A 26359-nucleotide genomic window follows, 5' to 3' on the forward strand; every position below is an offset into this window, starting at 1 on the left:
TTCTCCTATCAAACTATTTAGTGAAATGACTCAGTGTCCAGAAGTGACATAGTTATGAGGCCCAATTCTGTCTTGGCATGTTTGCCATCAGATAGAAGTAAATTAAAAAAAGGCCTGTTTTCTGTAGCCAAGCGGTGTTAAAGAAACCGTTAAACCTGAAAGGAATGAAGGGAGATTTAAGACAAGAAACAGCATGTTTAAATATCTACGAATGAGTATAAAAAAGGTCATGCAGGTGGAGGTACAGTCACTTAAAGATTTGCTTAATCTCAAATGTGATAACTAAATAGTATAATGACATCAGCTGAACAACATGTTCAGAAAAACAGTGAAGCCTGAAGAAGAGTTCTTTAAAACAACACAAAAAACACAAGATCATTGGTGGTCTAACCTGGCTGGGCCCTTCCAGTGGGGCCAGGTCTGCTTGCAGAGCATCTTGTAGCGCTCCAGACAGGGCTCGTAGGGCTGGCGGAAAGCATAACCAGCCCTTCTTACGCGTACATTCTCCATCAGACCCAAATAGCGCGCCTGGTGACACACTAGTGAGTCTGTGAAAATGTGGGCTGCTTTCTCGTCATTGGGTTTGATGCACCTGAAAAACAAGTTTGGTAAAGTGAAAATATTGTATGTTTCTAAATAAACTAGACATTTTAAATTATTTATTTTAAGCTTGCGGTTTAATAAAAAAAAAAAAATAATTTAAATATATATGCCACGTTCATGTAAAACACTTTACACTCCGTTTCTGATTTCATTGAAATCACATTATATATATGGTTATGTCATAATGAGGTCAGTGTCAGAGCCAGAAGCTTTGTGATTGTTACCTGATGTAGTTGGGGTTCTTGGTCAGCAGGTTCTTCATGAGCGTTCCAACTGAGGCTCTGAACTGGAATCCAGCTGTAGGGGGCCGCTTGAGGTTCACTTTAGCTGGGTTTCCCTCAGGAAAGAGAATCTTTATCAGGCTGTGATTGGCTTTGTACATGGCCTGGGATAAATCTCTGTAGAGGAGGTCATTGTTTTTGTCCACGAATCCCTCCACCCGATACAGCACCTGTGTATACAGTATATTACATTCAATAACTCTTCTTTACACACTACTCAGATCTTCATAATGTACTTATTTCTGAAAACACACAATTTGGGTTGGAAGCATTTATACAAGTAAATCTCTCTGATTAGTGTAAGCTGGATCTCTCTGGCTTCTCCCATCATCATTATAATTATTACAAATTTTTGTCATTTTGAACAGCTGTAACTCTGTTTACAGACTAAGAAAACTCAGCAAATTTTGCATTTATAAAGGGCATGTGGCCAATTATGTTGTTGCCATTTTTGCAACAAATGAGATCTGGATGCAATGTAAACGTAAAAAAAAAAAAAATTAAATGTTGCATGTGGGTTATTCTTTAAAGAACTGAGATCATCTCCACAAATGAGCAAAAGAACACAAATGTAATTCATATAAATAAAACATTGTATATAAAATTATTGTGACCATGTGATGCACAGTTTACATGGCAGTGTATGTAAAACTAAAAATGTTGATGGGATGTTGAAACGCTTTATGGTCTCACCTTGCCAGCGTAGTGCTGGATGCGGAAGCAGTTGTGTGGTAGGCTGTGGTCTGTGAGGAACTTGGAGTTTTTGCTCTGTCTGCTCTCAAAATGCTGGTGTTCAGCACAAACGGTGTTCAACTTGTCTAGGAAAGTCTCATCTGTCACTGTGCCTGGCCTCAAACACTCCTCATCCAACATGGCCAAAATCCCATTCTTGTTCTGAAAACAAGAATTATGGTAATCAGATCAAACACAACATATTAAAAACCTGAAATTGTAGATTTGTGGGTATTAAATCATATCTGTGAGCTTTGAGGTGATCGCTATGCTTGTCTCCTCCTTTAAGCTGAACTTCTAGTAGATATCCCCATTTAATTCTTATAGTAAATATTAATGCCAATACGTTTAAAACTATTGTTAGATACACACTCACATTTTCAATGAGGTCACATATGATGGCGTTGTTGAAATACTCAATGTTGGTCCACTCAATACCCTGTAGACAAAAACAGAGGTACATCACAAATTTGTTTTGTTTACTTTCCATCAGTTTTCTCTTTCTAAAGAAGGATATTCCTAGAACACTGTCTTAAGTCTAATCTTGTAGATTCAACAGACAAACCTGAGTGGTTTAGGAAAGATGCAGACAAGCTTTACTATACTTGAACAGGTACACAACAGATATCCAATAACGAATAGGAGTAGTCCTGTCACAACTGGCTGAGTGCAACAACAATATTAACATTGACAAAAACAATAAGATTATTATTATTATTAATTTTAGCTATAAGGTTAATGTGAATGAATGACATGCACTGAAGATAGAGGGGAAAAAATAAATGCAGTTAATAGTATGACAATTACCAACCATACTGCCACACACAACAATAATTTCTATAAACGTATACAGTTCAGTTATGCAATTCAACCCATGAATACACTGAAGATGGCTGGATGTCCATGTTGTTCCATGTCATGACCGTTTCTGTGATATTTAGGGTCTGGAGTGCAGACCCGTTTACGGCCCATTAGAGAAAGATGGAACCCACTGGATTTAAACAACAAATCGGAGCCAATCAAGTCGATGAATGTAACAAACTGGAAAATAGCTGTGGGCTAATTGGACTGTGTGAAAGCTCCTCAAACTAGGAGGTAGATGTATGCGGGAGGAGGATTCAAAAATGGGGAATGTGGAATGTGGATTGTGGCAGACTGGTCCCTAGACCCCTGCGTCCCTCCTCGGTCTTCAGAGCAGCGGTATTTTCCCATGCACTCTACTGGAGTGAAGCCAGAGAGTGGAATATTACAGTGCAGGGGTCACGGCAGCGTCAGGGCACATACTCAGAGCTCTGAAAGCAAACAGAGCTCCAAGCTCTTCAGGGACAATTGTGTTTACCCTGACTGGAGAGAGGGATTGTTTCCATCCCCACAATCACAGCACGAAAGGGGAAGGATTGATAGAAGGAAGCAAATAGTAGACAAAGGCTGTTTGGAAGAAAACACTAGCTTACTACATACGCCATACCGCGCAATAAACTCTGTATATTAAACAATTTAAAAAAGCAAGTGGATGGATGCATCCGAAACTAGGAATGCTGCCTTTGCACTGGTGACTGTTCACGATATATCCCACAATCCTATGTGTGCAGGATTGTGGTTGACAGAAGTCAAATAATTCATAAACAACCATTATTTTTTATTTAAATTCCACTTTTAGAAAGACATTTCTTTATTATGTATAAAAAATGTTCTACAGCAGTAAATGTGATGTTATGGTACCTGTCCGAAAGCACTTTCCCTCCAAGGTAACTTCATTCAAAAACTGTTAAGAGTTGCAGACGGTGAGAGAAGACCATTTCCTATTTGTCTTCATGTACTGGCTGTTGCTTACCTCACGGATATACTCCTCCTGCTCTTCGCGGAGAGTAAGCTCGATGAAGATTTGCTGGAGCTTCTCATTGCAGTAGTTGATAATGAACTGTTCAAAACTGTTGTCCTGCAGGAACAAAAAGATAAATGAGAATCCATGGAACAAATGATAACTGTGGTAATTAAAATGTACACTGCAAACTAAAACAGCACTGCAAACAGGCGCACTAATATGGCAACCGTCACTCAACGTTATTTAATAAACACCTTTCTGTAGGTAACTCTATAAGCTGGATATATTGGAAATTTTGGTGACTTTGTGGAGGAATGTCAAAAATATATATACTTCAGAAAATCTGTAAATATTTGTTGTTTTCCCTAATATAATACCATCTCTAAACTAAGTCGTCCCACTGAAGCTCTGCAACAATGAATGCTCTTACTTCAGCAAGCTTCACATTGGTTTGCTGCCAAAATGGCACTCTGCAATTCATGATAGGGAAACTGGAGAAAATTCACATGCAGTTGTTTAGTGCCACCCATCTTTCATTCTTAACTGCTGTTTGATGGAACTCTGACAGATGAATGTATGTTTCTGGTGAAAATGGTTGGTGTGACACCCACAACCAAAACAGAATTGTTTAAAATAGTCTTGTGGGGCAACGCCTTAAAGAATTCAGAGCAAATCACTTCTAGAACACATGTAAAATAGCCCTGAACAAAGTCTGCTCTTACAAAACAGGTCTATATAGCTAAGATTAAATGAAGGCGTAACATGGTACAATATACATCAAGGCTGCATAATCTTATCTGCATCTCTTGATGGAGGTGAAGTCTTTAACCTCTTCAGCCACAGTAAATGTTTTCAGGTTTACAAACGCAGGGTTAGAAAACCCCAATCAATGAACCAACTCCATTGTTGAATTAAAGCAAGAGTAATACTTAATGTTATGCTCATTGGCTTATGATAAACAGTTAGGATTGTACTATTTAGCCATGACACTGGGGTTCAGGAATTATTCAATCTTTTTTTAATCTGTATAGCAATCCTACTGCATGATAGTCTCTGCAACTAAAGCCACTGCAATCATCAGTTCCAATGGGCCTGGCTTGAGAAAAAGCCCACAATCACTTCCAAAAGGCAGCAAATGGCACACGGAAAAGCACCAGCTCATTGTTTTACTTGGCACTGGCAGTTTTATTCTGGCAGCCTTTGCCGAGAGGCCACACTGGCATGTCAGCCTGGATCTGATGCCTGGATCTGCAGTGTTCTAGAAGTAATGAGAGGTAACCCTGTTCAAAGAATAACCTCAACATCGCTTACATTTTCTGAAGCCCCAAAAGCTCAAATCACTGCAGATCTCTGGCTGGTTTCAGTGAAGCTTAAAGAAATACTTCACCCAAAAATGAAAACTGAGTCATGCTAAATCACCCTCAAGCTCCAAAAAACACTATAAAAGAACCATACAAATAGTCTGTATTACGCATGCAATATATTCAAAGTCTTCTGAAGCCATATGATATGGGTTTGGAACAACTTGAGGGTGATAAATAATGACAGAATTGCCCTTTCTGTGTGATTTGTTCCTTTAAGGTCTTCCAAGCTTAGGATGAATGGAGCTAATGCTGTAACATCAAGCGTACAGGTCATACTAATACTACTAGGAAACACTTCAGGGTTTTGCTCTAGCAGTGGCTTATGCTGCGGAGATACAAGATCAGAATTAAGACTAGGATTAAGTGCTAAAATCGCAGCATGCACACTGCCTTGGGATTTCCTCCCCAGGTCTACTTACTCCATTCTGTCGTCATGGCCACAACAACATAAACAACATTCAGGAGAGAGTGATACAGTCAGACAGCAGAACAACATGCAATGGACAAATGTAAACCAAAATGGTTGAAAGGTGAATTAGTAGGCCTGAGAAGTAGTTCTCTGCATTACGGTAAACACTTGTGGGATTTAGTATGACAACAATGATAAAGTCAGCAACATAAATAACTTTAAGAAAATAATGCATGCAAGTGCAATTCTGTACTAAAATTTACAGACTTCTCCACAAGTTGTGCATAGGTATTAAGTGGCTGGAGGTGCATTGTAAGTGTGTCAGTCTAGAAATGCAGGATACTTTTCACCAACATCCACAATTTGTGTTTATTGTATGGGTGTGTTCAGTCTGGAAACCTGCCTTTGCACGAACTGTGCACGCATCTGATATAGATCAACAGGTGGTGATGACATGAATTTTATGAGAAATCGTTTTCAAAATTCCAGACCAAATCACTCACCTCAAAGATTTCAAAACCATAAATATCCAGGACTCCCATTACTTTCTTGTGTGTTTTGGTTTGAGCCTGATCAAAAAAGAAGAATGTGAGTTACAAGGCAGAAGAAACCAACTCACTCTAAACACAAATATGTGAAATAGTCCTAGCATGGTTATAGCACGTCTTGAGTAGTTTCACAGAGTATGATTCAAGCTTTATTTACTGTTGTTTGGCAAATTTTCACAGGCAAAATCCAGGGAAAATTCAAATTCATGCAATCTGGAATTTCATGTCAGGGTGAAATATTTCACCATACATATTTCGCATCACAAATTTGATGCGTTTGAAAATGACTTATGTGTGAGTTGTACTTCATACTTTGCTACACTATTGAAAATAGTCCTTTTTTGCTCATAAAAGTGCAAAATTTGTGTTACTGTGACTTTACAGCAAACAACAACGATTCAGTGAAAATCCAGAGAGACAATACCTTGATGCTTTCATTGATTCGGGTTACCAGCCAGCTGAACAGTCGACTGTAGAGGTTTTTGGCAAGAGCATCACGAGCGTAATAGGCCTGAAATAGAAGAAGTCTCAAATTACAATCAATGTAACATCTGAATTACACATTATCTATACAAGCAAAAACATATTGATTAATCTCTAGTTCCAACTTCCTCCATGTCTCATGGCTGTAACAAAATTATACCACATGTAAAGACAAAATAGTTTTTCGAACTCATCATGTGGCCTGGATGCAAAAGCTCTGAGGCCTGTCATCTATCAAGAGTTAGTGGCTAAACTCTTAACAACATGATGCTACGCCAAGGACACATCGCAATTTGCTAACTTGACCCCTCGCTCAGATGTTAAAATAAAGGAACGCCTTCACAGTGACATTTTTGAAGTTGAAACTGCCACATTTGGGATAATGATAGTTATTATGGACCAGGACAAGATGACCTTCCATTCATAAATGATCGCACTTCATGTTATTTAAAAAAGAAAAACTACTAATATTGTATGAATTGTCCTATCACAAGACACAAGATATCACTCTATCAGTGAATAGATCAATGAACCACCAATCATTCAAAATGACTGAATAATGTTTAAACAAAAGTATTCATAGAAATTGGGAATTTATTATCCCGCCCCCCATATTTAAATAGAGTTTATCCTGCGAACAAGGAGGGTGTGTGCTGACCTGAGCCACGTTGAGTGATGTGGACACCTTCTCCATCTTGGCCTCAACGGTACGGAAGCTGAACGCTCTTTCCAGCACGGACTGCTCAATGCCCAGCAGCTCACACATCTCTTTCAGGTCTGGGACAGGAAATGCAAAACAAACCCAGGCAGATCAGATTAAATAATTATTTATGGATAGACTAGACAGTGTGTTATGTAATTTAAACAAATTTGCCAATTGCCAAAGATAAACATAAACCCTCTGACTCTTACGTTGAGAAAAGAAAAAAAAGAAAAAGAAAAAGAAAAAAACCTCTATAAAACATCTTTAGTGTATTTAAAATTAAAACCAACAATCATTCTGATCAAAGGCCTGTCTCTCAGAATCTAGAGGTCAAGGTAAAGACTGATACATGTTAAGCCCCTTTCAAGGAGTTTAAGCTGAAGAGTATTTTAAAAGTGCTTCTTCTCTAGGGGTTTTGAGAGGATCTGGACATCAGGTATACAACCACCTCATCCCACAGCAGCTCAATCTGTCTCATTTCAGCCCATAGCTATCAGGTCAAAAGGGCAGAGAAAGCACATTATTGCTAATGGGTTTAAGCACAGGAGACAAACCAGATGCTGTAGTATATATAAATGGAGGTGTTGACATGGATTGTGATGTTTAGTCTGGGCCGGCCACTGCCCTGGCTATAGGAAACTACTAGAATATGCAGTGATAAGTAACACTCATTTGCAGCACATATATTTGGGTAGTTGACATATAACTTTTTTTTAATTATTATTTATTTAGCATTAAAATTTTAGGTTAAACTTTTTGGTTTCCCATGAAAATTATCTGGAGCTGTTTCAGGCCTGTAAATGTTTCTGCATTATTTTGAATGCGTTCATTTGTTCATTAAACTGTGGTAAACTTATAGGAGAATTTGAAAATAATTTTAGATTATTTCTAGCACATAACAGAACACATTTGTCACTGCTTAAAATATTATATCCTTTACCTGTTAATCAAGAAGGCATTTATCTGGTTTTACAAATACATACAAATTGTTTTATCATTATCTTATGCATTCATGGTACAGGATGCAAGGGTTATCTGGGTAAGTACCAGTGCGGTGTTGATTGACTGTGTACAACCAACTGCAAGCTAATACTGTAAATGACTCTTGACATATCACCAAATTGTTTTATCATTATCTTATGCATTCATGGTACAGGATGCAAGGGTTATCTGGGCAAGTACCAGTGCGGTGTTGATTGACTGTGTACAACCAACTGCAAGCTAATACTGTAAATGACTCTTGACATATCAATAGATGGCAGTAGTGACCAACCTGGTGAGCAGATGAAGGCACTGTTATATACAAGACCACAGTACCTGCTATTTCACAATTCATATTAATTTGGTTTTCAGTGCTTGCACATGTTTATGTCATTGTATCATTAATACTGATTGTGATGTCTGATCATTCACACTTGAAAGTTTCTTGGGAAGTGTACTTTCCTTTACAAACCAAAAGTTTAAAAAACTAATGTAAGGTTTGCATCGGCAATGCTTTTTGGAAGAGCCTAGCACTCACCGTTCTTGTCCTTGATTCGACTCTCATCGAAGCCATTGCAACGAGACTCTGGTTTGAACTCGATGTTTCCCAGTTTGAGAACAGCAGCCACCAGCTCCAGTATTGACTGAACCTCATCCTCCATGAAGCCCACAATTTGCATGGCATTCTGGGAAAACAGAAGAGAAAATACATTTAGTCAATAGTGGTCTGCTGATGGACATTTAACATGGCAGTACATATGGTGGCGTCTGTAAAGTGATTGACTGGCCCGTAACCACACCACTAATGGACAGCCTGAGGGTGTTGAACAGAAATTTCCATCACACCACAGTCTGTCAAAGAGAAAAGATTAAGGATTGCAGCTGGTCTTAAGAATAACTTGTATTTGACAGCTTTAAAAATCAAGGAAAAAATTTTTTTTTATTTTATTTTTATTTTTTGTGGACATTGTCTCATGATCTCAATTCAACCATAAATATGGGAAATGTTCTTAACTCAAAACACATTTTATTTATATATTTTGATTTTGGAGTAAAATATGACATGAGATTCACCTTAAAGGGATCCACAAATGAAAATAATTTCATAATTTACTCACCCCCATGTTGTTGCAAACCCATATAAATTTCTTTGTTCTGTTGAACACAAAGATATTTTGAAGAATGTTGGTAACCAAACAGTTGCTGGAATGAGTTCCATAGTACTTTTTTCTGTACTATTAGTCAAGTCAATGGCTACCAGCGACTGCTTGGTTATAAACCTTGTTTTCAAAATAACTTATTTTGTGTTCAACAGCTGTACAAGTTTGGAACAGCTTTAGGGTAAGCAAATGATGACAGAATTTAAATTTTTGTGTGAACTATTCATTTAATATTGTTAATTTATGGGTGTACAGGGAAATAAGTAACAGATTTTTCAATTTTTACAGTAGATTTAGCCAATAGAATCATCAGCAGCTTATGATTTATCATGTTCCTTGTGCTTCCACAATAGCTTGTGTTCATATTTGTTCTCGTGAAGCCATAAATTACGTTCAAAATGTCATGGAATCACTGATAATAAACGTGCAAGCAGTTCACTGGCAAAGTCAATGGTCTAAAGTTCGGAGATAACAGTGAGTGAGCTGTAAAGGGCTGAAATGTGACAGCTAAAAGTGAATGACAACCCAATAACTTTCTATATCTCTGAATAAATAGTAACACAATTTAATGCTTCCGGAGTGGAAACACTCTTATATACAGGTGCATCTCAATAAATTAGAATGTCGTGGAAAAGTTCATTTATTTCAGTAATTCAACTCAAATTGTGAAACTCGTGTATTAAATAAATTCAATGCACACAGACTGAAGTAGTTTAAGTCTTTGGTTCTTTTAATTGTGATGATTTTGGCTCACATTTAACAAAAACCAAAGACTTAAACTACTTCAGTCTATGTGCATTGAATTTATTTAATACACGAGTTTCACAATTTGAGTTGAATTACTGAAATAAATGAACTTTTCCACGACATTCTAATTTATTGAGATGCACCTGTATATATTTGTTTTTCTTTCATGTTAACAAGACAAGCATGTCGTGTCTCTAAGAATGAACGTTCTGCTGAGTTTTGTATATTATTTACAGCCTAGCATAAATAGAAACCATCCTCCCTCGTGGAAGTGTTTACTGTCTCCTACACACAGAGCCTTATTTATGCTTAACCTTATAAACTACAAACTACACTGCAAAAAAGGCATGTTTCTAATTAATTAGATTTGACTCCCCAGGCAAGAGGTTAAAAGACAGAGCCAGAGGCCCAGCACATGCTGAGTTAGGATGTTCTGATGTCAGCAAGGAGCTTGGCTTAGGCCTATTGTTCATCAGAACTGCACTGTATTGTCTGATACGGTGCTGAATTCTGACCAGTTTAATGTAGGCTGCATTGTTTGCTTGGACACAGAAATTCTGCACTCATTTCCAGAAGACAAGCAAAGAACAGGGCTCCACAATAAGGATGACCCAAAGGTCCGGGCCCAAACAAAAAAAGTTTCGGGCTAGTTGATGGAAAAGTCACTTGTCTTAACGGGCCAGAAAATAAAAAAAGGCAGCAACACTGTCAAAAATGTAATATTCAAGCACATAATGCACTGTTTCCTGGGTTTTCCCAGTGTAAATACACTACTTTTCAAGTTTGGGGTCAGTGAAGTTGCATTAAATTGATCAAAAGTGATGGTAAATAATTATTTAATGTTACAAAAGCACAACTATTGCAGCACAACTGTTTTCAACACTGAAAAGAATAATAGATGTTTTTGAGCTCAAATCAGCATATTAGAATGATTTCTGTAGGATGATGTGACTCTGAAGACTGGAATAATGACGCTAAAAATTCAGCTCCGCTTCACAGGAATAAATTACATTTTAAAATATGAAAATAGCAAACAATTATTTTCAATTCTAATAATTTTTCACAATATTACGGTTTTCTGTTTTACTGTATGTTTGATCAAATAAATGCAGCTTTGGTTGAGCATACAAGACTTCTTTCAAAAATATTTAAGAAACTTACCAACCCTTAGTGACTTTTTACTGTTAGTGTAAAATTATAGCTATTTGCTTTTTTTTCTTTTTCTTTTTCAATGAAAAAATACATTTTCTTCAATACATTCCAGATGCTTCTAAATGGCAGTCACCTTGTTTATTTTACAACAGTGACCAACTAACAACTACCCTCTACTTTATCCCTTACATAATTTACAGCTATTATTGGAAATTATAAACCCTTATGAAAGCTAACTTCCAAAAATATGTCTTTTTTTTTTTTTTTAAGCAGTCACCTTGTTTATTTTACAACAGTGACCAACTAACAACTACCCTTTACTTTATCCCTTACATAATTTACAGCTATTATTGGAAATTATAAACCCTTATGAAAGCTAACTTCCAAAAATATTTCTTTTTTTTTTTTTTTTAATCTTCCTGGTTAAATAAATAAATAAAAAATAGATAGTAAAACATTTTTCTATAAGTCAGAAGCAAAATATGTTTAAAAAATATATAATATTGTAATATTTTTTTGTCTCCAGGCCAGTGAGGCAAGAGTCCAAAGGAAGCAAAACTACTGTCTCAACAAGGCTTGCAGAAATCAATCCTTATTGTTAAACTTTGCAACGACAGTCCATCCTCCGCACGACCCGTTTTCACAATGACAATAAGTGTGTGCATGAGAAAAACAGAAGCACTGATTCCATTTACACGTCAGCTGTGAGCAGGTGGAATTCCCCCTTAAATCAACGTCCCTGTCTTCAAGTAGAGGCTTGAATGAAGCTCAAATTACATAATGACACAATGCAAATTGTTTTGTTCAGATCAAACTCCACCTCAGTGGGTAAAGGGTGATCTTATCCAGTTAAGCCAGGGAGATAACATGCTTTGCTAACTTCTCATCATACAGGGTGCCATGGATCTGAGCTAATCCCAAGACAGTCTGAACCAATGACACATGCTATAATGTGTCAGGAACCAGCTACTGTATGTAGTGTATGGCAGGCCTGAAAGAAAACTTACTCTAACTGTTCTGAAACTGGCAGCATCGTCCAGTCCATTGACTGTTGCCGAATCCAGGCTAAGGTAGTTGTATTTGCTGAAGTCTCGGTCCAGCTTCAGTTTTTCTGAAAGAAAAACACAATTAGAGCATTAAAGGCAATTCACTTGTCAACCATCTTTGATGCAAGTTCTCCAATTTGTTTTTCTATGAGTGGACACTCTTTGTACTGTCCCTTTATACCATGGGTGTCCCATCCTACTCCTGGTGGGCCAACATCCTGCAGAGTTTAGCGCCAACCAGCTCCAACACACTCGCCTGGAAGTTTCTATTGAGTATGAAGACCTTGATTAGCTGGTTCAGGTGTGTTTAATTAGGGTTGGAACTAAACTTTGCAGGACGTTGGCCCTCCAGGAGCAGGATGGGACAACCCTGCTTTATACTCTCCTTAGTTTCGATGTATCGGCCATTCCATAAGACCCAGTTGCTATCAGATTATGTTACATCTATGTTGTATTCTGCTCAGCTCACCCCTTTGATGCCTGAAATCAAAGCCTTTTATTGTGTTCTCTTTCATTAAAAATGTCAAACAATGACCATGGTCTAACACAATGGTTCCCAACCCTGGTCCTGGAGGCACCCCAACACTTCACATTTTGCATGTCTCCTTTCTCTGACACACAAATTTCACATCTTGAAGTCTCTACTAATGAGCTGATGACCTGAATCAGGTGTGTTTGATTAAGGAGACATGCAAAACGTGCAGTGTTGGGGTGCCTCCAGGACCAGGGTTGGGAACCACTGGTCTAACAGTATGCAAATAAACCACAAATGAACCATAAATTCTGTTCCCAGAGTCTTTAACTCAGGTATGTTTCAGTGCAATCCAGCAATCTTTCCACACTATGTGCTGAAAGCCACTGAATGGATTGTGCGTTGGGAATGCACATATAATCATACATTCTCTGTAAGTGGTCTCTTCTCCTTTCTCTGACACACCAATTTCAGGTCTTTGAGTCTCTACTGATGACCTGAATCAGGTGTGTTTGATTAAGGTGACATGCAAAACATGCAGTGTTGGGGTGCCTCCAGGACCAGGGTTGGGAACCACTGGTCTAACAGTATGCAAATAAACCACAAATGAACCATAAATTCTGTTCCCAGAGTCTTTAACTCAGGTATGTTTCAGTGCAATCCAGCAATCTTTCCACACTATGTGCTGAAAGCCACTGAATGGATTGTGCGTTGGGAATGCACATATAATCATACATTCTCTGTAAGTGGTCTCTTACTGAGCGTGTCATCTGATGCTCCAGAAAGCAGCTGGTAGAAGATGTGGAAATTCCTCTCGCCCCTGGGCTGCTTTACCACACGGGATTTCTCCAAGAGATCTGCGAAAGGGAAATATCAAAGCATAAAACATTTCATAAGCATACACAGCTGACTCCGCTTAAACAGGGAGCAACAGAAGTGTTTCTGAGGTAAAAATTCCACTCATTTTATCCACAGAGAGAAAGTTAAGATAACGTTTAAACTTAAAAGACAGGCCTAACATGAGCTACAAGGCTGTCATGCACACAATTTGTTTTCAACGTCATAAATAAATAAATGTTAATTGTGGAATTCCCAGTGAAGAGATACACACAGATGAAACTGGCTATAAACAATTCTCTCCTACTCCTACTCTGAACAGTCATTTCAGAGAAAAACAAAGGTGTTTTCCTGTTTATATCAGAATGAATATTTAGGTATCCACACTCTTAAAAATAAAGGTGCTTCACGATGCCATAGAAGAACCTTTTGGTCTAAATGGTTCCATAAAGAACCTTTAATATCTGAAGAACCTTTCTGTTTCACAAAAGGTTCTATGTGGTGAAAAAAGGTTCTTCAGATTACAAAAAGGTAAGAAAGAGATGGTTCTTTAAAGAACCTTTGACTGAATGGTTCTTTGTGGAACCAAAAATGGTTCTTCTATGGCATCGCTTGAAGAACCTTTTGAAGCACCTTTATTTTTAAGAGTGCATGGTGAAGTTTTCATTGTTCATTGTATTCAGATTGAGACAGGAAGGCTCACAGGAGATATTCATCTATGGGGAGAGGAACATAGTCACACCACCCACGCTCCATCCAGATGTGTGCCCATTAGAAAACAGCATCATCAGCCCAAAGCCTTGATTACCTTATCATCAACAACATTTATTAGCTTGATATGAGATAATACATGAAGCATTGTTTATATGAGCAACAAAAATTATGCAGCAGTATTATAATTACTGATAATTCTGATAACACCTGACAAAGCACCAATAAAACCTTTTTTGACAGTTCAAACTCACTGACAGCTGCACTAAGACATGCATAGATATGTCTTAGTGCAAGACACACACACACACACACACACACACACACACACACATATATATATATATATATGGTAGTGCATGCATAGAAGTAAATATTGCTGTTTATTACTGTGTATTGGTATATTGGCTCATATAAATTAAAATGATTCAATAGTCAATCTTTTAGCATAAATGTATAAGGTATTTTCTTCTCAAGCATGCACTCCATATTCTCACTATATCATAGAATCTGAGGCATAGACTTATTTCATAGGTCAGGCTTTACAGGGTTAACTTGATAGTGTTTAAAAACTGTAAGATGCACTGTAACAGCTAAACACATCTGTCTACCACATGACAACATTTATCCTGCTTCATCTGCCATCTTGAATGTCTTTTTTCCACTCAGCTTGGTGCAATGCATTCTGGGATTGCCTTTTTCTGCACAGGATTTTCTGACTTAGAATAAGGCTAAATTGAAATATCTCAGCATAAAGTTTCTACCTATCATCAGCAATAGCCTCCACGTTGGGAGCATGCCTATGATGCCTTAAGTTTAGGCTACTCAGTAGGTTTTAAGAACAGTTCTGGGGCATGAAGTCTTTTTGTTCAAATCATCTAAACAGCTTCTAGTGGGTAAAATGATGCTGTATCAGATGACTAAGATTGTTTCTTACTTTGGAGGAAAGCCCTCAGGCTTCAGAGCTGTCTGTAGCATCCTGTTATAGCCTGTCTGTGGACATGTAACTTGGTTGTTTTGAAGCACTCACAATAGATTCTATTGTGCAGACTACATGAAGCTGTAACGGTTTAAACTACTGATTTTAGACAGCAGAGGCCAACTGCACCAGCTGTGCGTAAGTTAAACTTAAGCCTAGTTTTAATGTAAAGGGGAAGTTAGTTACAACTTATGCACTACTAAATATTTTTGTGTTGCACAATTAAACTTGAAACGCAACTCTACTTATTGATAAAATATTTACAGAAATTTCAACCAGGAGTAACGGGTGGGGAAAAAAACCCCCAGCAGATTGACTGAATTGCATACTGAATAGCTCCTTGGTTCACGTGTCTTTTTGCTGTGAGACCTTTACTGATTTTTTATTAAGTAAACATAAGTAATAATTTTTGCAAGTAGTGATTCACATTACAAGCTATCAGACTTCCATTTTTCTTTTTGGGTATATACGCATCAAAAACCACCAATTTGCATATTTTTGCTCCGTTTTGGGCCTCTGGATAAACTAAGGTATTTTCTTCTCAAGCATGCACTCCATATTCTCACTATATCATAGAATCTGAGGCATAGACTTATTTCATAGGTCAGGCTTTACAGGGTTAACTTGATAGTGTTTAAAAACTGTAAGATGCACTGTAACAGCTAAACACATCTGTCTACCACATGACAACATTTATCCTGCTTCATCTGCCATCTTGAATGTCTTTTTTCCACTCAGCTTGGTGCAATGCATTCTGGGATTGCCTTTTTCTGCACAGGATTTTCTGACTTAGAATAAGGCTACATTGAAATATCTCAGCATAAAGTTTCTACCTATCATCAGCAATAGCCTCCACGTTGGGAGCATGCCTATGATGCCTTAAGTTTAGGCTACTCAGTAGGTTTTAAGAACAGTTCTGGGGCATGAAGTCTTTTTGTTCAAATCATCTAAACAGCTTCTAGTGGGTAAAATGATGCTGTATCAGATGACTAAGATTGTTTCTTACTTTGGAGGAAAGCCCTCAGGCTTCAGAGCTGTCTGTAGCATCCTGTTATAGCCTGTCTGTGGACATGTAACTTGGTTGTTTTGAAGCACTCACAATAGATTCTATTGTGCAGACTACATGAAGCTGTAACGGTTTAAACTACTGATTTTAGACAGCAGAGGCCAACTGCACCAGCTGTGCGTAAGTTAAACTTAAGCCTAGTTTTAATGTAAAGGGGAAGTTAGTTACAACTTATGCACTACTAAATATTTTTGTGTTGCACAATTAAACTTGAAACGCAACTCTACTTATTGATAAAATATTTACAGAAATTTCAACCAGGAGTAACGGGTGGGGAAAAAAACCCCCAGCAGATTGACTGAATTGCATACTGAATAGCTCCTCTTTTACCTGACAGACTTCAATACTTATACATGAAATTGCTGAGGATATTGTGAATAAATTACTTTGTTACCAGCTTTTCAACACAAATTCGACCTAAACAATGCACCTCTGTGTACATCGGTCAGCCGTGTGCATGTCAAACATAATAACTCGTAACAAATAAAAGTAAATTTTTTGGTGTCAGTATTTAATGATTGGTCCTTTACTTATAAATATACTTATTATTTTACTCGTTATTAGTATCTAAAGGATTGAAGTCTGTCATATAAAACAAGAGCTTATTGATGCAATCGGTTTTATTCAAACTGTTACCACTGAGGTTTCTGTAAATATTTAGTTAATGTGTAGTTTATAAATTCAAATTAATATGTGTACCATTAGTTATGTGAGGCAAAAGTAGTTAGTCTGCTATTGGATCATTAAGGGTAAATGTCACATTATGCAACTACGCATAGCTACGTTCTGTCTTAAGAACAAATTAAGTACAGAGTTACAACTACGTTGTGTTCCAGAACTTATGAACGGCTGGTGCAACTCTACCCAGACTTCAGTAAAAACTGTGGGGGAATTGTTTTAACTGCGGGACTGTTAAAAGCTCTTCCAATCACACATCGGAAAAAAACAGTAACATTTTGCTCCCACTTCCCGTGTCTTTGGCTGTATATGTTTGGGGAGTCAAAATAAGAGATAACTGGAAACAGGTGAAGGTCTTGCTGTTCTCAAGTAAAGTCACTGTGTTCATATACCCAAGCAGAGGCGTTTCTATATCTGAGCTGAAGGGGTAACTGTCGAGTTAAGTAATTCTGTGCTGATCCAAATATCAGCACAAAAGAAATGTCAATTGTCATGTCATGTTGTCAATTAGGTCTAGTGACTCCCCTGCATGTGATGGAGTGCCATAGATAAATCACATCAGCATCATTAAGAGTGGGAGACTGATCGATTCTCACATGGATAGTGGCACACTATCTGATCGACTAGTTACTCGAACTGCTGTACTATATAGGTTACAAACCCTCCTCAAATCAATAAGCAAATGGACAAACTGTGTTAACTGCTAGAGGAAGTTGCTGTGGGATTAATTATCTCTCCATGCCAAATGGTAGCACTTTTGTTTCCATTTAAAGATTTTAAGGTCACTTGTCATAGTGGTTCAATCACATTTTTGACCAGATAAATGTTTCTACAGTTTAGAAATTGCCTGCTATTTCAGTAATTATTTAATAGGTTAGCTGACATGTAAAAAATACACCCTCAATGTTGTCAACATCATTGGCAAATCATACATACATTTGCAATGGAGTAATAGACTACTGTGGGAGAAGAGGCTTGAATTCGATGTTGAAATTTAAAGTAATGTATTAGAGATGCATATTTTAAGTCACCATTCCTCAGCGTTTCAACTACCCATTAATTCAACACTATACATCAGGGTTCCTCAAATCTTGCCCCGTAGGGCCAATGCGCTGCAGAGTTTAGCTCCAACCCTGATCAAACTCACCTACCTGTGATTTTCTAATGATCCTGAAGACATTGATTAGCATGCTCAGGTGTGTTTGATTAGGGTTAGAGCTAAACTCTGCAGGAATGTGGATCTCGTGGGCCATATTTGAGGATCCCTGCTATACATGAACCAAAAGCATGAGGAAACATTTAGATAAATGGACCACTGGCTTCAACAGTCAAGAGCATGTGTGCCAAGCCAACTAGACTGCTGGTCTGGCTTTGAATTTGCAGAGAGACAGGCTCAGGGGCATATTACAGGAACCATTGCTATGGTGCTACAAAATAAGGACATGCTCTGGATGGTTTGTGTGTGTATAAATGCAGCAGTTTCCCAAAACCCTCTCTGAGAGCACACAGCTGGGAGCAAGAGTAAAGACACAGCCACTTGTATCAAATTCTTTCCGAGAGAAAAAAAAAAAAATATGATTTTATAATGGTTGTTTTGTACATTTGGGAGGTTGACAGTCACATCACAATGTTATTGTATGGAACAAAAGCTGCATGAACATTTTTTAGACTTTTGTATTTTAGACATAATTAAACAGCATATGGGCTTGGAACGACATGAGGGTGAATAAATAATGACAGATTTGGGGTGGATTATTCCTTTATTTCTACTTGGGCACTATTACAGGGATACAAGGTTTCCACCTTGTAATTATACTCACAATTACTGATGACTCCACCAAGGGGGTCTCCTTTGAAGTCAAACTCGATATCCATGTACTTCCCCTGTAGAAAGAGAAGAAATTGTTAGCACATCCCATAAAAAGTGCATGGTGGGTTAGTTGATGACATGGCTCTTTATTATTGTTTAACATGGTCTTCCTGTGCAGTCAAAATAAGATATGACTAAGAAGCTAAAGTCTAAGAAGCAATGGTGACATTGCATCAAGGCCTTTGGTACTAATGGTAGGCTTGCTGCGGAGGACCACATGGCTCTTTTGTGGTTCTTGATGGTAGGAAAAGACGCATGACAACGAGGGCAGCGATCACTGCAAATAGGGATGAAATTTGAGCCTTCCGTGAAGCAAATGGGAGAAAAAAAAAAGGTTCATAACACACGCTGCCAATCATACATAGATTTGCAATGGAGTAATGGACTACTGTGGGAGAAGAGGCTTTTTTTACTGCTGTAATGGTAAAAGAAACTTGTTTTGTCTTTCTGTCCCCGCACACTATTTGGGAAAGGAACCGTAAGCTCAGTGTCTCTGGAGCCAGTTAAATTTTTCCCTCTTTATTTATATCCAACAGCTCTTAAAAAAGGAAACTGCCTCAGAGGCTGCTGAATAAACTCCTAGAACTCCTACAACACAGGAAGTCACAGCTGAAAATTACTTTGAGAAAAGCTGTAACAGTATAGCAGTTGAAAACTATATGATAAAATGGTGCTGGAGATACAAAACATTATTACGAAATTCCAAATCTCAAGGTGTTAACATGCCATCAACTTAGAAATCAGAGATGGTTCTGTTCCAAACCCTGTCGAGCTGGCTTGCTGTCTTCAAAGGCTGCATCCTAACCAAGGTGCTGACTATTGTAAAATGTTCTGCACAGTCCATTACTGTTTACGCCACATACATGAAGACTATTCACATTTGATTTCAATACAGCTTGTTATTAGCATGTAGCTATGCTAATAATGTGATACTTTAATTAGCATAAATAAACGACACCCTTGTGAAAAATGAATACACTTAGTTGACACTAAGGGATATGCCGGTATCAAATTTTCATGTTGCGATTAATTGCTAATGCTTTTATCACGGATACCGGCACAAGTCTAGTTGACACTCAATGTGTACTTGTAGTTTACTTCATTTCTTTAAAGTGTATTTAAAAAAAAAACTACTTGCAGTTAATATAACATGAAAAAGTCATTTAATTATAGACCTACTTTTTATTTTAAGGTGTCCTTGTTACACATGTTACATGTACTTACTATTATAATAACAATAAATTATGCATAACTACATGCAAGTAACCCTAAGCCAAACCCTAATCCTAACCATATAGTAAGTACATGTAGTTAATTATTACTCAGTACTTAAATGTATAATTACACTGGAACAGGGACACCTTAAAATAAGGTGTGTAACCAATCTTTTCTTGTGCTTTAAAGTATACTTATTTGATGCGTTGACTAACATATAATTTAATGTGTAATTACAAATATATTGAAATACATGACATACAAGTTTTAATAGAAATGACATTACAGTCATAGCAGTACACTTTATCAAAGTGGGTCAAAAAAGCACTCATAACTAACTGCATTTAATATAAATGTGAACTATATTACATTTTAATTTAAATGCAATTTACAAGCTATTAAGTGTCCGGAAATATTCAAAGAATACACTTAAGTGTGAGCTTAATGTAAAGTATATTATTTCTATAATAAGTGTGCTTTATTAAAAAGTATGCTAAAGGTATATTACTTTTCACAAGGGCACACCAATATATGGTAAAATGTTTACTTTTTTTTTTTACTTATACTTCATGGATACCACTATATCTCTCACCTAAGCAACCATCCTAGATTTACAGTTTGCCAATATGCATTATGGGATGGCCTTTGCCACAGAGGAAACAATGCTGCCTTACAATCCAAAATAAGACAACTTTGTTTTGAGATTGTCGACGTTGCCTCAAAATGCTACCTATATAGGCTTTGTTTTAAAACAAAGTCACAGAAATAAATGGTTCCTGGCTAAAGATTGTTATGTAACACACTGATGGTCTCATGTGGGTGATGCAAGAGCTAGTAAGAGTGCTCAACAAACTAAATTTTGACCCACGAGTTACTAAAATTTAAATCTGTTAAGTTTCCTGAGGATAAACATCAATACCAACATTGACTCAACGCTGTTCTGTTTTCCCTGTTATGTAAACTGAACAGCACCTCTGTTGAACCTCTGAAAGCACACACTCTATAGCTCAGTATATGTTTACTTTGTGTGGTTAGGCTGTGACGGACAGCTGGAAAAGGGCCAGACTGTCAAAGAGCAGCGGCATTAAACACATTTGCATAAACGGAGATATTAACTGTGCTAATCTCTGTGCTGAATGGCATTGTGGGAGCCTGTCCTCATGGACAGCAGGGGAAAAAAAAGAACCGACTCAAAGGCATCTGGAGGTGGTTGCCAGAGAGGTTACACAGAGTTCTGTTTGAATCTTGCTATACGCACGAAGAGCAATCACTCTAGTGTTGCTGTGTCAGAATAGGGCCAGATGTGCTCAGGTCCGGTCCATAAGCAGCAGAACACAAAGCAAACCAGGAATGTTGCAGTATAATTTTTGCAAAATCAAACTCCCAAGAAAAGCATTGCATCACTTTAGGGGTGGGCTGACAGAAAGTAATAGAATCATTCACCTGTGTTCACATTACGGATCAAAAGTCCATGTTGATCTAATCTAAAGCAAACACACTCTAGAGGTAGGAGGAGCATCAAAACACTCGTAAAATATTCTGTCTGGAAAAAGAAAGAGATACTCACAAATCGAGACGAGTTGTCATTCCTCACGGTTTTGGCGTTCCCAAAAGCTGCAGTGGAATAACATGTTGTAAGTTAGTCAAGCCAGATTCATTCAGCATTTCTACTTTGACTGATGTCATCTTGTGGAAAAATTATCCTGAATCCTCTCAGGTACCTTTCATCATATTCATGGAACATAAGATACTTAGACGGCCTAAAATTATAAATAAAACCAATTGCACATGTCCTTCAATAATGCGTCCATTTTAAAAATTAATGAGTATCTTAGTTAACTCTAATGGACACTGTATAGAATTTACATTTATAGATCTGGCAGATAAATTTATCCTAAGTAGTTTAATTTGCGTTCAAGGTTTACATTTTATCAGCTGAACCCATGACCTTGGCATTGCCAGTGCCATGCTTTACTGTTTGAGCAACAAGCTGACAACACAATAAATTAATATTCCAATGTGCTTTCAGAACATTTGTTTGTTTTCAAACAAAGGCTATGTTCCAAAAATATTACTCTAGTACATGATATGTAATACTGTGTTCTGCATGCATGAAATATCCAGATGACCTAATACATTTGCAGTATACAAAACAGCACAATGCACAGAATAATGTATCCCATAATGCAACCTTCCACTTTAGGAAGCAGTTGGTTATTAGCACTAGCATATAGTCTGTTTATTAGTACTTATAAAGCACATATTAGTGCCTTATTCTGCATGATTCTCCAGTCTTCCTCCAGACTCCAGACCGTGATTTCCAAATAAAATGCAAATTTTACATTTATCTAAGAGGACTTTAGACCACTGAGCAACAGTCCAGTTCTTTTTCTCCTTAGCCGAGGTAAGATGCGAAAAAATAAATAAAAAAACTTTTGAAATGTTTTACTTTACATGTAATGAACCTAGAATATATTAAAGTTTCACTTTTTGAAATAAGTCACAAAAAATGAACTTTTTCCACGATATTCTAATTTTTTGAGATGCACCACTTTTTTTTTTTTTTTAACAAGATTCTACTGAAATTTCCATTAACCATACTTAAAAATAAAGGTTTTATAATGGGGGTTTCACAGTGATGCCATAGAAGTACCAATTTTGGTTCCCCAAAGAAACTTTGGAAAGTGCTCCAAATAACCTTTTTTTTTTTCTCTTAGAGTGAAGATTAAAATATTTTTATTTAAAGTCTTCTTTAAAAAGAACCATTTTCCATTATAAAGAACCTTTTGTTCAATGAAAAGTTTGTTAAAGGTTCTTCATGGAACCAAAAACGACAATAAAGAAACTTTATTATTCATTATTACAACATTAAATATAACAGATTTTCACATTTTCCTTTTGAACACAACCTCCCCATATATAAACTGCATATATACAGAGAGTCTATGGTAGAGAAACATGCAGCAGGAAATGTGCAGGACCCCCAGTGTGGGGCTCATTACTTCCAGCAGCTAAACGCTCACAGATGTGGGACTTCACTCTGCTCTGAGTCCTGCTGCCAAGAAGCACTGGGCATTCCTACTCCATCTCCATCTCATCGCTTCTGGGCATTTCCTGTTCATGGCCCCACATAAAAACACAGCTGTCTGATTGCCAACAGGGACCAAGATGCTTTTGGCCCTTTAAGTTGAAAGTGGGGCAAAATTATGGGAACACTCATATGATGTAGGTCTCGAATCATCTGCTCCCAAACTTTCCTTCAAGAAGGTGAAATTATCTGCCACCCAATTTTCTATTCATTGACCTCCTGATACATTCAAGCACATCGGATGTCACATCAGTTTTAAGGCAAGACAAGTAGCCTGAATGTCTTAAAGGTGTGAAATGACATATAGACAAGGTAATTGGTACAAAAACAGAAGATGTGGAAGACTCACCCTCAAGCACGGGATTGGACTGAAGCAGCTGCTCCTTCACTTTGTTCACCTCCTGGCCCTTCCCACACACTGCCGCCACATATGACATCACGAACTTACTAGCCTCTGAAAAACAGACCACAGAAGAATGAGGTCAGGGGTCATCTTCTAGACGAGACCTCACCCCAAAAATCCCCTTTACATCAACTCTACCCATCCTCCAGGGAGCAAACACCTTTCCCACCTCACATGAGAACCCAAACTCCCTCATTCTTTCAAAGCCAACTATGAAATCAGCTGTTTAAAGAGCTGATACTATTAATTATGAAGAGATGACAGAACAACTCAAATATAGGGGAAAGCCTGTGCATCAATGTCCAGTTTGGCTAATATAACTTGTAGTGGAAAAAAAAATAATAATAATAAAAAGATTTTTAAAATTTCTTCTTTTAGTTCATTTAGTAAATAAAAATAAAAAATAAATAATAAGTGGAATAGTGTAAAAGCCTGCCCTAATTATGTTAAACTAGTGATTATCATTATTATTTTTATTACTGTTCAAACCCTGTTTTAGTTTTTACATGGAATGATTTTAATCTACTTGGCACGAACGGCTGTGTAAGATTTATCTTGTTCGACGCTTAAATGACTTTCCCATGTCTGGACCTGAGAGCAGTGACTTGTGCACAGAAGTGCAGATATGAAATGTGTTCTGAAGGGAAGGATGCCCACTTATGTTTGAGAGATTTATGGCTATTTTTGGATTCTGCTCAATTCACAGGACTTAAAGTATGAAACATTTTGATCAAACCTAATACATGAAGTGATGGCAGAGCGATAATCAAGCAGATAGAAAATAATGCTATAACTCCTCATTTTATATAGCTTTTAGCATAGGACCTGAACACTGAATAAGAGAGCCCAATTTCATTTATTTCTGAGAAAGGGTAGATTTTCATTAGTGCAGAAGAGTATTTTGAAATTAAACCCGAGTATGTGGATTACCACAATCCCCATTTATCTCATTGCCTTGACTGTTGGATGTCCTGGATTTGAATGGTTGGCACAGTAAGATGCCCATTTTAAACCAAGAGGAGTCCAGTTTTGTACTGCTAAATGGCTGTGGTTAAACTTCAGCATTTTTAAAGTAATAAAACAGCTTCTTCCAAAAGAACATAATAGAGCTGAGCTGACATGAACAAACTCGAGCAAATTTCCAGTCAGAAAATCACAATATTATACTTGCTTCTTAGATGAACACTTGCAATTCAAAAACTAAAATAAAAAATTGTGTTTATATTTCCTCATTTTAAAATCTGTAGGTCATTCATTGTTTGATCATCTCTACTTGGTCTAAAGCAAATGTTTCTTCTGTAAAGACTGATAGGCAGACACAACTTAAATACTCAAAGTTTCTAAACAATTAGCAATTTTCTATTAAAACACAAAGGAAAGGGTCTCAAAAGGGAGAATATGAAATAGTATCCATATGTAAACACTGGATGGGAGCTGAATGAAAACACTGAATACAGTAATGATTGGCTCATAAACGATCAGAAACACAGCACATGTTCCCCATTTGTAGATTTTGATCTGAGTCCCAACAGCAGATGAACAGTTTGACACATGAAGAATCTAAATGCATTTTTGAAAAAGCTCCAACACAGATGGACAGCACACTTCAAAGAGGTATGTTAGTCCGCAAAACTAATTTAATCTAAATCATTGCTTTAGATTGCAGATTAATCCAACTTAAACATATCAAAGTTGAAGCATCACTAATGTTAATTAGTTACTGATTAGCTTGACTCGTGTTTAAGTATTTTTAAGTGGTCTTACCCGTTTTTCCTGCCCCGCTCTCTCCAGTGATGAGAATGCACTGGTCTTTATCTTGATCCCGCAGGGACCGGTAGGCCTCATCTGCCAGAGCATAACTGAGAAGAGAGAGAGAATATTCGGGTTTTAAAGGTTTAACAAAGCAAAGCTTTTATTTGCAATTAGGCACCAGTCTTCACTGATCTACTGAATCTGTATAAGAAATTTACTTCAACCATCTAGACCTTATTAAAAAACTGATGCTAAATTGAGAGCACTTTGTTATATGCTCTGATAAGAGGACAGGCAATGCATGGTTTAGAGTTGGGAATCGTCAATGATGGTCACACCAGTGTATCAGTAAATTATGGGCAAAACTAGCAGACATTTATATTAAAAAACAAAAAAACAAACACGTTTTCCCCACTGATATTGCTTTAGGACACAGATTTTTTTAATTGGACACAAGGTGGTGACCCAGCACAGTCCCAAACTTGCTATTCAAACATAAGTAAATAATGTTCTTACAATGAAACTTTGAGGTGTATTAATATTGATATCACTATTAATTCACATACACATTAGAATAGATTTTTAAAAAGGTTAGGTTTAACTATGCATGAGTATATAGTTAGTTGCATTTTATTATTTGCATGTACCATTGTTTTTCCCTACAGTGCAGAACTTTCATAACAAACCTAGGTTCCATTTTTTCAGTCACAACCCACCAGCACATAGTCAGCTGAATCATTCTGCTTTGCAGCAAATTCATTTTTATTGATGGAGGCGTCAGTTGTCGACAGAAGAAATTCCTCAGTGGTAACAGTCTATACTGGGGACCATAACATTTATGCTTTGATTCTTGATAGAAAACAAACAGGATATTGCTTCTGAATGAAAAAAGTCAGTAATTAGATTCATTCTCCACAAATTCCAGGACAGTAAACAAAAGAAAAGTGGGTCATATGACTCTATATCACATTGGGCACTGTAACAATGATGTAATTGTAAATTATTCATTTGAGGAAAAAAAAAAAAAAAAGAGCAGCAGTCTCAGTTCATGTTTGTAGGGCAGATTGTAGGCTGTGTCAGTAAATGTTGCTGTACTGACTGACACTCTTCCAGGGTGAGTGATCAGCTCTAAATAAATTGGACTACACACTGCCTAAAAACAGTGCTAATTTCAACCCATTTTATTCCGCCTCCCAGTTTCCTCACAGTCTGTACTTTTCTACAATCATTACTAAGGAATTTTCCAAAACCACC

General features: G+C 37.2%; 1 protein-coding gene across 6 annotated transcripts in view; it reads right to left on the reverse strand.

Moving 5' to 3' along the window:
* LOC107664008 (unconventional myosin-Ib-like) overlaps nucleotides 1-26359 on the reverse strand; it is a 67460-nt gene that overhangs the window by 11629 nt on the left and 29472 nt on the right. For 4 of the 6 annotated variants that reach the window (XM_016454455.1, XM_016454453.1, XM_016454451.1 and 1 more), the window contains exons 4-19: nucleotides 25118-25212; nucleotides 23300-23404; nucleotides 21430-21476; nucleotides 18598-18661; nucleotides 13265-13363; nucleotides 11996-12099; nucleotides 8468-8615; nucleotides 6904-7022; nucleotides 6187-6273; nucleotides 5718-5783; nucleotides 5225-5230; nucleotides 3451-3555; nucleotides 1993-2055; nucleotides 1578-1778; nucleotides 828-1054; nucleotides 392-592 (exon numbers count right to left, since the gene is read on the reverse strand). In XM_016454455.1, the coding sequence (XP_016309941.1) occupies nucleotides 392-592; nucleotides 828-1054; nucleotides 1578-1778; nucleotides 1993-2055; nucleotides 3451-3555; nucleotides 5225-5230; nucleotides 5718-5783; nucleotides 6187-6273; nucleotides 6904-7022; nucleotides 8468-8615; nucleotides 11996-12099; nucleotides 13265-13363; nucleotides 18598-18661; nucleotides 21430-21476; nucleotides 23300-23404; nucleotides 25118-25212 (1737 nt within the window). The remainder of the gene's footprint in view (nucleotides 1-391; nucleotides 593-827; nucleotides 1055-1577; nucleotides 1779-1992; nucleotides 2056-3450; nucleotides 3556-5224; nucleotides 5231-5717; nucleotides 5784-6186; nucleotides 6274-6903; nucleotides 7023-8467; nucleotides 8616-11995; nucleotides 12100-13264; nucleotides 13364-18597; nucleotides 18662-21429; nucleotides 21477-23299; nucleotides 23405-25117; nucleotides 25213-26359) is intronic. The other 2 variants (XM_016454456.1, XM_016454454.1) reach the window with 1 other exon arrangement.

The sequence above is a fragment of the Sinocyclocheilus anshuiensis genome, unplaced genomic scaffold (assembly GCF_001515605.1).
Source record: "Sinocyclocheilus anshuiensis isolate Anshui unplaced genomic scaffold, SAMN03320099.WGS_v1.1 scaffold247, whole genome shotgun sequence".
NCBI classification, from domain to species: domain Eukaryota; kingdom Metazoa; phylum Chordata; class Actinopteri; order Cypriniformes; family Cyprinidae; genus Sinocyclocheilus; species Sinocyclocheilus anshuiensis.